General features: G+C 42.7%; 1 protein-coding gene across 1 annotated transcript in view; it reads left to right on the plus strand.

Annotated features, from left to right (window-relative positions):
* The window catches only part of STK3 (serine/threonine kinase 3), a 280,535-nt gene that overhangs the window by 139,120 nt on the left and 129,215 nt on the right, over window positions 1-12,200 (plus strand). The window contains exon 7 of the mRNA XM_045006079.1: window positions 7,268-7,405. Within this exon, the coding sequence (XP_044862014.1) occupies window positions 7,268-7,405 (138 nt within the window). The remainder of the gene's footprint in view (window positions 1-7,267; window positions 7,406-12,200) is intronic.

The raw sequence follows: 12,200 nt of genomic DNA on the forward strand, positions 1-12,200 counted from the left end.
GCTTACCTCAAGTAGCTCCCGGAAGCAGCAGCATGTCCCCTCTCTGCGGTTCCTGGCCAATGGGAGCTACAGAGCCGGTGCTTGGGGCGGGGATAGCATGTGGAGCCTCCTGGCTGCCCCTATGTGTAGGAGCTGGAGCGGGGACATGCTGCTGTTCCGGGAGCCATGTGGAGCGGGGCAAGCCCCTGACCTCATTCCCTGGCAGGAGCTCGAGGTCTCACGGGCTGGACACAGCCTGTTTGCCCACCCCTAGCTTAGACTCAGAGGGTTAGATATGCTTCAGAGCCTGAGCTGCTGCCTGAGTAGCAACATCCATGCTGCTATTTTTAGTGCACTAACCGGGCTGAGAGGCTTGCTCCCAGCTGCAGTGTAGATGTACCCAAAAGGCTCTATGGCAGTCACCCCGCGTTCAAGCCCAAACAATATCCCTAACGTACTCTCCGAGCAGAAAACAAAGCAGAAAGGTGCAGTTCCTTTGCTAAACTGCTGCTGGGCATGTGATGTATTCTTAGGTTGTGTGAAATTTATAGGTATGTCACCATGAATGATAGGACGAATAAGTCACAAAAATTTTCAGAAGAAGAAATTCCACGTGATGTATGAGGTTTCTCATTTTTTCTTGTGGCATATCCTAATTCTACTAATTACATTATCACACCAATAAAATCATCCATAGAAGAACCTTTGCTAAAAAATGTTTTCAGTCTGGACTTCATTTATATTGCTGGCATACTAAATATAATCAAAGGAAAAATCAGATGCATATCCATCCTCTCTATTAGGACTAAATCCTCAGCTCAGCACAGGTATGACTAGATGTTCAGGGACCTGCAGTTGTGTAGGGGGGCAGAGGAGATCCCACTCAGTCACAGCAAAGGCTAGTTCAGTCCAATGGCTGTAATAGCAACTCAGTATTAGGTTGTCCAATGTAAGACTAACTTAAACTCAAATGTTTGTACTCTGGCATCTCTTAGCCTGTAAAATAGAATACCTGGAAGGATGCTTTCATGATTAAAACTCAAGAGTAGGAATCACGTGACCTGAGTTTTATTTCTACCTCTGCCCTGTATTTCCTTTGAAACCTGGGCAAGTCACTTGGGAATCTCTCTCAGGTATACAGGGTGTGAAAATAGGAATGAGGTGGGGAAAAAGGCCTTCTCTAATTGACACCCCCCCCCCCCGCCTCTCAGTTGCTACTACTGGGCTGCTACTAGCCCAAGCACTGGGAGCAGTGATGAGAGGACTAGTGTACATAAAGTGCTAGCAGCTGCTAACATGTTAACTACTGTTATCTTGACCTGCCTGGAGCACTGTCTATGTTCGCACTGCCACCATTGCTACCGCCAGTGGAACTGGACTAGTGGTAATAATGGTGGGGAAATTTTAGGAAAAAAGTCTAAGTGGAGGTACAGCCAAAGAAAGTGGCTAAGAATGATACATTGCGTAAGCAAAGGGAGTGGGGATATAGGAGGAGATGAGGGCACAATGTAAATGTGCTTTCTGTGCACCCACTGGGTAGCCAGACACAAACTGGTGAAAATTTCTTCAAGTTAAAATAATAGTTTTTTTTTTAAATGTAGGATGAGATCTGCCAACGTGTTTAAAGACATCCTCTATCCTATCTTTTGAGAGTTGGGTCTAGTTCTGTTTCTCCAGTGACTGCTTTGCAAATTTCTTGAAAGGAAACAGAGGACGCAGAGTATTTTGAAGGTGAACTGGGGAAGCTTAAACTTTATACAGAAAAGATGTGAAGGCAGTAATAGGAAGTAGAAAGGTGAGATGGGGTTGGAAGGTTGGGAGAGGTTGCCAGCCATGTTTTGGTTGGATTGCAGAAAGGAGAGAGGGGAAAATGGGAGGCTGGGGAGTAGATAGCGGTTCTCAAACTATGGGTTGGGACCCCAAAGTGGGTCGCGACCCTCTTTTAATGGGGTTGCCAGGGTGGCATTAGACTTGCAGGGGCCCGGGCCCAAAGCCGAAGTCTGAGCTCCACTGCCCAGGCCTGAAGCCGAAGCCTGAGGGCTTCAGCCCTCTGTGGCGGGGCTCAGGCTTCGGCTTCAGTTCTGGGCAGCTGGGCTCAGGTTACAGCCCCCCACCCATGGTTGAAGCCCTCAAGCTTCAGCTTCGGCCCCCACTCCAGGGTGGTGGGGCTCAGGCTTCAGCTTTGCCCCCCTCCCATAGCCCCACTTGGGGTGGCAGGACTCAGACTTTGGCTTTGGCACCCCCACCTGGGGCAGTGAGGCTCAGGCTTCGGTCCCCCTTCCTGAAGTCTTGTATTATTTTTTATTGTCAGAAGGGGGTCGCAGTGCAATGAAGTTTGAGAAGCCCTGGAGTAGATGGTTACAGTAGCCAAGGTATGAGGTAATTAGCATGTTGGATTAATGATTTGGCAATTGGGATTGAGAGAAGGTCTTTTAAACTGTAAGTGAGAAACCAGGATGTGAGGGATGAAGAAAAGGAGTCAAAGATGACTCCAAGGTTGCTAGTCTATGTTTATATGAAGGATTGTGAAGTTAATAACAGAGAAGAGTTTTAGAGGAGAGGTGTTAGCAGGAAAATAAACTCTGTTTAGATATGTTGAGCTAGAGATAATAGCAAATCATTCAGAAGGCTATGAAGAAAGGAAAAACCGTCCAGTGGCTAAGGCACTAGCCTGAGACTCAGGAGGCTTGGGATTCACTTTCTTGCTCTGTCACGGACTTCATGTCTGCCCTAGCACAAGTCACTTTGGCCTGGTCTGCACTTAAAAGTTAGGTCAATAAGCTACATTGGTCAGAGAGGTGAAAAATCTACACCCCGATCGATATAATTATGCCAACCTAACCCTAACCCCATGGTGTAGATGCAGCTATGTCGACAGAAAATGCTTCTGTTGAAGCGATTGTCATTCAGGGAGGTGGTATTCCTACACCAATGGGATAACCCCTTCCATTGCATCTAAACTATGGGGTTATGCTGGCATAGCTATGTTGCTATAGCTATGCGAGTATAGTCTCTGTAGTGTAGATGTTCCTTCGCTCTTTCTGTATCTCAGTGATTCACATATAAAATTGACATAATAGTGCTTTCCTACCTCAGGGATGTAGTGAAGAGGATTATTCTCAGATTTTACAGTAATGGGGGCCGTATAAGTGGCTAAGATAGATGCACCCGTTAGATAACTGTGACTTGCCCAAGGGTATGTATGTGTAATAGATTCAAGAATGCCTGTATGAAAGTCATAGTTAAAGCCATGGGAGGACAGGGGGTGAACAAGATGACCTATGGCGTGAGTACAAGGTATGAAGATGAGAAGAAGACGTCAGGTGGAGCCAGGCAGTACACCAACAAGGACTGAAGGAGACTGAAGGAGCAGTTAGAGAAGAGAAAAAAGAATGGATCTGTACAAGCCCTGGAAAAAGGAAGTGATCAACGTTTTGAACAAACGCTAGAATTTAGAGAAGATTTATTTTTCATTTGATTTATGATAAAATATGTAGTTAAGCAACATGTTGTTTAGACACAAATAAACTGGGAAGCTAATCTTTCTGAATATTAACATTCTTCCATCAAAATGGTTTTTGAGATCAGATAAAAATATATAGAGACTGACATACATGTATGTATATAATTTGTCTGCCTAAGCATCTTGTTCTTTTCTTTGGAAAAATAATCTACTGGTTTTTTTTAGTATTTCCTATATTGAGATGGGGTTCAATTTAAAGTTTAATTTCACTTCCCTCCCCACCCTGAAGTATAAGCCATGATCTTGTATTTTAATTGAATATGTACTTTTGTACTGCATATACAGTATTTCACATAGTCTTTATACAATGTTTTTGTATTACAAAAGTGCATCTAAAATTGTTTTGCAGACTAATATTGCAGGAGAAATAATAGGTCAAGATTTTAAAAAACAGGAGCCTACTGTTTAGGGTTCTAAATCCAAGTTTAAGCACCTAAATAAGTGGCCTGATTTTCAGTAGTGCTGATTACCCATTTTTATTTAAGTACCTAAATATGGATCTAGAAGCCTAAGTTTAAGCTTTATATATACTTTGGTAGCTTGTATTGTTTACCATTTAAGAATAAATGGTCAGTCATTTGTTGACTATAAAGAAGTAAATTCTTTGATATGATTCTTAGCTGCTATATAGTTAATTAAAATAACCTTGCCCCTAAATATGATGGCTCATATATTTAGACTTATTTGTTCTGTGTGTCACAGTTCAGTGTTTATGATCAAATCGGAGATGTATATTTTTAGCTCATTTTATGATGATACTATATAAATAATAGTTACAAGTAGACCGTTTTATCCTTGTGTTTCTTATAGCTACTGCAGAAATTATATGTTAAGTTTAAGATTATCTTGAGATAAGACTGCAACTCAGCAGCTCAAAGTTCAAAAGAGATCATTACCTTCAAGGACAGAAGCAGCTGAGTTTGTCATCCTTTGCTTTATGGCAGCAGTACTTCATTTATACTGATAAACAATTAGTCTGGTAGTGCAAACTAGTAGTTTAATGCCAGCGTGGAGGCCTATCAGTAGTGCACAGTATTACTTTCATGCATCTGAGCTCAAGTGCCACGTTGGAGATACCTTATATTGGAGTAGGGTACCCCTCTCCAAGAAAATAAAGAAAAATAACTTTAATTATGGCAGCAGGAGTATTACTTTTGTTAAACCATGTGGCCAGATTTGTTACTGTACGTTTCCTATTAGGTGAATAATGAACTGATCTATAAAATACAAGTATTTGAATTGAAATCAGTTATTTGGTACTGAAATATTTATTCTCTGAAAATTATAGTGAATATTTTGGTTGTACAAATTCAACATACGTTCAGCTTTTCTTGAGAATATGAGTTTAATTTTAGATTGAGGTGTTTGAACAAGATACTGGGCTTTCGTAGACTATCAAAAATATGTTCAGGGATTATGCTGAAAATCACAAATTCGTGTCTCTCTCCTTTCCCCTCCCGGCAGTATTTCAAATGTTGGTATGTATGCTATGTACACGGTAAGAATAAATTGTCTCTTTTTTTTACATCACTCTGTGGTCATTTCATTTTGTTTTTTCTTCCCCTTCTTCAAAGTTCCATTTATCTGTGGAGGATGGTTACAATGAATGAGTACTATGTTTCCCCATCTTCTTACATGGGGAAAAGTGGTGATCCCAACTGAACCTGGTTTGAGAAGTGAATAATGACTTTTTTTTAAACCTTACGTCTTTTAATACACCGTGTGCTGCTATCTTTGCAACTATTTGTAATTCTATACAGTAATTGATGAAATATGTATTTAATATTAACATATGGCACTTCATTGATTAAAAATTTCCCCCCCATCTTATTAAGGTGATAGTTCAGACTAATACCTCAGAAAAGTGTCTATTAATCTTTCTTTTCCTCCTCTTATGCAGGTAGCCCCTCAGTTAGGGTAAAATCTAGGATCATGAAAATCAGTGGCAAAATCTCTTGGACTTAAACAGAACAAAGAAGGGACATATAGTGTGTTCCCCCCCCAATCTGTACTCCTGAGTGAATTCTACACCAAAAAATAAAAATTCTACGCACAATATTTTAAAATTCTGCAAAATTCTGCATATTTTATTTGTCAATAAATAAATGTGGAAGTTCCAGCATGGCAGAAGGGAGCACAGGCCATTGGCTGCATGAAGATGGGCTATCACCCTGCATTCCTTTTCCCCTCCGCTCGGGGACACAGACTTTTCAGTGAGGCTGCACCTGACCCTGGCATTGCAAGGGCCGAGGCCTTGCCCCACTACACCAGCTGCACCAAGATAGTGAGCAAGAGGGACAGTCTCGCACACACACCCAGCCCTGGCCCCTGATCCAGGTGTGGGGCAGGCAGGCTCAGCCCTGCAAGATCCAAGTGTGGAATGGCTTAGTTTGGGGGAATCCAGGTGTGGGATAATCTGAGTGTGGGCGGCTTACTGGGAGGTCCTGGTGTGTGGGGGCATATGGATGCACATGGCCTTGTTGGGGGGGGGGGGAAGTTCTGGGTGCAGGGGGAATGGGACTCTGTAGGGGAGTCCAGGTGAAGGTGCTTGGGGCTCAGCAGGGAGGGTTTGTGTGTGGGCAATATGGGGCTTGGTGGGGCATCTGGGTGTGGGGGGCTTAGCAGGGGAGAGTGGGGCTTGGTGAGGTGGGGTCTGGGTGCAATTGGTTGAGGATCAGTGGGGTAAGAATCTGGGTTTGGGGGGCTCATTGGGGTGGTCCATGTGCAGGGGGGTGCGGCTCGTTGGGGTGGGGGTTTGAGTGTGAGGGCTAAGTAAGGGATGGCTCCAGCTGCAGCCCCGGCCGCTCCTTGCAAGGGAAGAGGAAGTCTGTTCCTCTCTCAGCCCAGACTAGAAGCTGAGCCCAGTGCAGGCTAGGAGCCACTGGCCAGGCCATCTCCAGCCCCACTCCGAGCACCTGAAACGATGCGCTGGCGCTGCTGGGGAGGGGTCCACGACCGTTCTTGCTACTTTCCTTTGCTTCCCTATCAGAAGTCATTTTTCTGCAGGGAAGCAAAAAATCTCCAGGGGACATGAATACTGTGCATGTGCAGTGGCGCAGAATTCCCCTGGGAGTACTACCTGGAGAATTTCTCTGTATGTGGTTTTCAACAAATAGGATAAAATGTTGCCATTTTCACAATTTCTATACAACCTTTTCATACCAGTAAGCTAGTGACATGATTTTGTTTACATTTTGTTATTGCTGTGTGCCTTCAGTTGCATCTTCTCCATTTTTAGAATTAGTTTTAAATCACACTGGCAGAATCAAGGTGTTTAATTACAGCTGAACATTTTAGAATGCAAAAGTAAATAGGATTGATCGGACGTTCTTCAGCAATTTTGCTTGTACAAAATTGAAATTAACTTAAGAGATGGGAAGTGGATCTGGTTCTCAACAGCAATATTTTTAGATATATCTGCAGAACCAGGAAGTGCCCTGACTTGTGCTAAGAGGTTCTGAAAGGGCAAAATCTTCTCTCAAGACTGATAACAATAATAGATAAAATAAAGAATGATGTGCTCAATGAGGTACAGTTTAAATAGAGGAAATCTAATGGTAAATATCTGCATTGGTAGCAGATGGATTTGCTTCCTGAATCTCAATCCTATTGAAAATTCTAGACCAGTTAAAATTTGTCCTCCAGATTCTCAGTCTGATTAAAAAAAAATGGTGGATAAAGAAATATGTTTATTTGGCTACAGTGTTATGATTTTTGCTGATTTTTTTTTCAGCTTTCTATTTTTGTTTTAATTTTTTAAACTAGGCTATTTTTATGATTCCCACGAATCCACCACCAACATTCCGGAAGCCGGAGCTCTGGTCTGATGAGTTTACTGATTTTGTGAAAAAATGTTTAGTGAAGAATCCTGAGCAGAGAGCTACTGCAACACAACTCCTACAGGTCAGTATTTAAGTTGCTAAAGCAATGCATTCTCTTTGGTTTCCTGGTCTCAAGCCAGAACTTTTGTGAGGATTTCTAGGAACCAAGGGTCATTAGAAAATCTTGTTCTGGCCACATGCTCCTTCTTTCTTGAAGTTTATCTAACAAAGTACAGAGATTCAAATAATAGCAAATGGTTACATATGAAATAAAATCATAACGTGCATTCTAAAGCCAGACGTAATTAACTAGATCAGGGGTCGGCAACCTTTCAGAAGTGCTGTGCCGAGTCTTCATTCATTCACTTTAATTTAAGGTTTCACGTGCCAGTAATACATTTTAACGTTCTTAGGTCTCTTTCTATAACTCTATAATATATAACTAAACTACTGTTGTATGTAAAGTAAATAAGGTTTTTAAAATATTTAAGAAGCTTCATTTAAAATTAAATAAAATGCAGAGCCCCCCCAGACCGGTGGCCAGGACCCGGGCCGTGTGAGTGCCACTGAAAATCAGCTCGCGTGCCGCCTTCGGCACGCATGCCATAGGTTGCCTACCTCTGAACTAGATAATCTCATGTCTTGTAGAGTGATGCAGGCCCAAAGTCCTTGCAGGGCTTTACAAACAGGTTGGCTGGGGTTTGTAGGGATAACTTAGCTGACACGAGCAGGCCCAAGTTAAGACAAGATGAGCCTGAACAAGTAACTTCTGAACAAGCCTGAACAAGTAATTGCTGAAACAACTAACTATTGTGAATATATTTTTAGTAAAAAAGGGAGTAAGAAACTAACTATTGTGATTAAGTTTATAATAAACAAAAGTAAGGAGAACTAATAATCTTGCCTTATGCAATCTGCAAAGCGATTGGTCTTTACATGTAAGTATAGCTACTAGTAGCTAGGAAAGACATATATAAACTGTGTAGTATGTGACATGAACTGGAAATGTGGTACAGTATCACACTATGCCTAAACTCCCTGTGGCTGGGCCTAGCTAGATTGAGCAAAGTAACCTGAGTGATGAGTGGAGTCGAACTGAGTTTTCTGGATCCCAGAGACCTGGATAAAATGTTTTTCCAGAACTACACGAGGTGTTCTGGATAAGCCGAGTGAAAAGGTCTGGAAGGAAATTCCAACAGGATCATGAGACAGGCATGCTGTCAGCTTGCTTCCCAGGAGAAGGACCAACGGTGTGCCTTTCCCCACCCCCCCACCTCCAGATATACAAGTCCCTTCTTTTGGCTATGTCTACACTATGCACTGTGCCACTACAGCCAGGTCGCTAAAAGGTGCATAGTGTAGCCACTGTTTGTTGGCAGGAGAGAGTTCACGTGCCGACAAAAAACTTCCACCCCCAACGCGTGGTGGTAGCTTTGTCAGAAGGAGCGCTCTCCTGCTGACAAAAAGCGCTGTTCACACCGGCACTTTTTGTTGGCAAAACTTTTGTTGTTCTGGGGTGTGTTTTTTTCACACCCTGGAACAACAAACGTTTTGTTGTCCAGGTTCCAGTGTAGACAAAGCCTTTGTCATCATTCATAAACAGGACACTCCCTGCTGTTTTGTTTCTTCCAGTAGATTTTCTCTCGTGTGGATTTTGCAACCTTTTGACTGGCACTGGGTCTGTATGCAAATAGGCCTCCTTTTGAGGCAGACAACATACAAATGATCAGAAAGGGAGATAAGTTTCTGTTATCTCCTGCCTAAAAGGAACCCATGTGAGGCAAATTACCTCCTGGGGACCCGCTTTAAATCCAAGACCTCAAAACATAATTTTCAATATAGATATATAACTCCTTAAATATTATCCATACATACATTTCACAATGATTATGAATACCAGTGGGCTAATGGCTCTCAGCAGAGACCTTATGTATCACTCTTTGGTGAACTATTATACATATATCTGACCCAGAGGATCCCTGTAAAACTCTATGCATTCCCTATCCCCTCTGCCAGTTGGCACCAAAAGGTCCCTGGGTCACACCATGGCTGCCAGAAATCTGCATAGCAAGAAATGAGAATAACAGAACTGAACAATACAAGGGTTTTAGATTTCAAGAAAGCAAGTGTTGTGGAATTAGGAAATCTATTCGGTATGCTATTGTGAGAGGCTGTACTAAAATTCACAAGTGTAGAAGAGTGCGGAGACCTGAAAATACCAGGCTAGATTGTTTCCTTTATGGGGAAAACTAGTAAAGGGATAAAATATACAACCCCAGTTTTCTCTTAAACTTTCTTTAAAAGTTGAAAATAATTTTGACCCCCTATATCAGTGAATGTTCAGAGAAACCACACATCTATTCCAGGCCAAACACCAAGGTTAACTATGCAGAGGCCAGTAGCTCTGCCCAGTTCCCTAAGTGACATCTCCTTCCATGACAGCATGATTCCCATGCTTTCCCCTTCTATGGCTGCCTAAAAACCCCTAACTTTAGAGGCAGAGGTTCCAAGGAACAGCTAGCATAAGTAGAACTGACTGGTTGACAGCAATATATCTGGTCAAAAAATAGAGAAAAAACATCATGAGAATTTTGTTGACATTTTTCTTTACTTTTTTTTGGTTAGTTTTTTCAATTTCAAAAATTCAAATTGAATTTTCAGTTTCCTGTAAGTAATAATCCTACTCTGATAGGGGGATAGACTATATCAAATTTTTACTTTCCTGCATTTTCTGACTCCACTACAAAGAGATTAAAATTCTTACAATTACAGTATTAGTATGTAGTGCCAAAGAACGACCTAATTCAGAAATAAGGATATGAAGTACTTCCATATTCCTTCTATGATCACTGCTTCAAGCTGTAAGTTGTGGCAGAACAGTATGTAAAGAGAGCTTTAGATTTTAATCAGTCTGGTGTATCAGCATTCCATATGAGGAAAAAACAATTTTACAAGCATTGTGATATTAGCCATGGCATTTGATAAGTTCAGTATGAACTCTGGAAATACTAATTTTCACTGAATACCTAAGTTACGTATGGATATAGCTGATCAGTCCACTGTTTTATGCCATGTCACAAACATCAAGCCTTGTTCCCCTCTCATTTACATTCTTGTAAATTGATTAACACCATGTATTTCTGTGGAATGTCACCACCGTAAAGCTGGTGTGAGTGAGCCAAGAAACAGGCCATAGTTGAAAAAAGTAATAGTGTAAGGGCATGTGTACCCTACAAACTTAAGTAGACTTAAGTTGACGTACAGCCTGGGCTATATTTACTGCTGTATTTCAAGTCCACAACCTGGAGTGGGGAGCTGGAAGCCCAGGCTGCAGCCCAGCCGGGAGCCAGGAGCCTGGGTAGCAGCCAGGCTATCAGTGGGGAGCTCCACCTGGAGCTGAGGGACTGTGCTCTCAGCCTCTCCCTCCCTTCTCTCCCCCCTCCCAGTCGGGCTGCTGCCTGGGCTCCCCACTCATAGCTGGGCTGCCGCCTGGGTTTCCTGCTCTGATCCAGGCTGCTGCCCAGGCTCCCTGCTCTGATCCAGGGTGCCGCCCAGCATCCCCGTTCCCTGCTCTTATACAGGCTGCTGCCCAGGCTCCCTGTTGGGAGTCCTGCTGCTGCCTGTGCTCTTAGCTCTCTGCTATGCCTCCCTGCTGCAAGCCAGACTGATGCCGGGGATCCTGGCTCCCCACTCCGAGCCAGGCTGCTGCCCGGGCTCCCAGTTCCAAGTGGGGAGCTGGGAGGCAGCAGGGATCCCAGTGGGGAGCCTGGATGGCAGCCCAGCTCCGAGTGGGGAGCCCGGGCAGCACCCTGGCTGGGAGTGGGGAGCCAGGAGCCTGGGGGACAGGTGGGCTCTAGCTGGAGCCCCCCACCTGCCCCAGGGTGGCAGCCCAAGCTGTGAGCTGGATGTGGGGTTCACAGCAGGGAGCTTCAGCACAGAGCTGTGAAATTGACAAGAATGACAGCCAACAGCTGATGTAATTAAGGCAGTGTCTACAGGGACACTGCGTTGCCCTAACTACACTGACATAAGCCCTACGCCTCTCGTGGAGGTGGAGTTGTTACTCTTTTGGTGTAGTAGGGCACTTACATCGGTGGGAGCAAGGCTGTAGTGTAGACATGCCCTAAATTTCAAGGACAGACCCAGGTGCTGTTTCTGGATTGCTCGTAGTTACATATTGAACAGCTACTTTGCTACAATTATGAATATAACAAGATGTTAGATTGCATCAGTAAAGCTCATCTTTTGAATGATAGGACATAGAAAGGAAAAATAAGGTAAAGGCTTCAATATTTAAGCTGAGACCAAGAAAAAGAAGCCAACTACTGAAATGCTCATTGCTGTTTTTTTAATTGTCATTTTTCATTTGGTGTAATAACTTACTCTGCCAGTCTCAGAACTACAGATATGTTTTCTTGCTCTGAGAAATTCCATTTAAATACTAATGGAGAAATCAGAATATTCTGCCAACAGGTGCTTAATAGACAACAACATGCATATGAAGAGGGGTAAATGATATTTTAAATGGTTTTGAATTAAAAATAATCTGCCTGCTAAAGGGTAGTTGGGATTTTTTGCTTGTTTTACATTTCAGCATTGCAGATGATTAAATAATTCATGACATATTTAAAATACAGGTTTGTTGAAGTAAGCAACAGCAATGGCTGCTCTGCTTATGGCCACTAATTTGTGTTGTCAGCTTGTTAAGATTAATTAAATGTTGTAACTGAATATCTGAAAAAGTTTATTTTTCTGTGTCAGACAATCACCACTCTATTTATTTACTACCTAATCCACATTTCCTTTCAACAATTACAGCCTTAACTATAAAGCAGTTGTATTATATAGTTACATTTTCCCATGGCCTGCTGTATAAA

The sequence above is a fragment of the Mauremys mutica genome, chromosome 2, assembly GCF_020497125.1.
Source record: "Mauremys mutica isolate MM-2020 ecotype Southern chromosome 2, ASM2049712v1, whole genome shotgun sequence".
Lineage (NCBI taxonomy): Eukaryota > Metazoa > Chordata > Testudines > Geoemydidae > Mauremys > Mauremys mutica.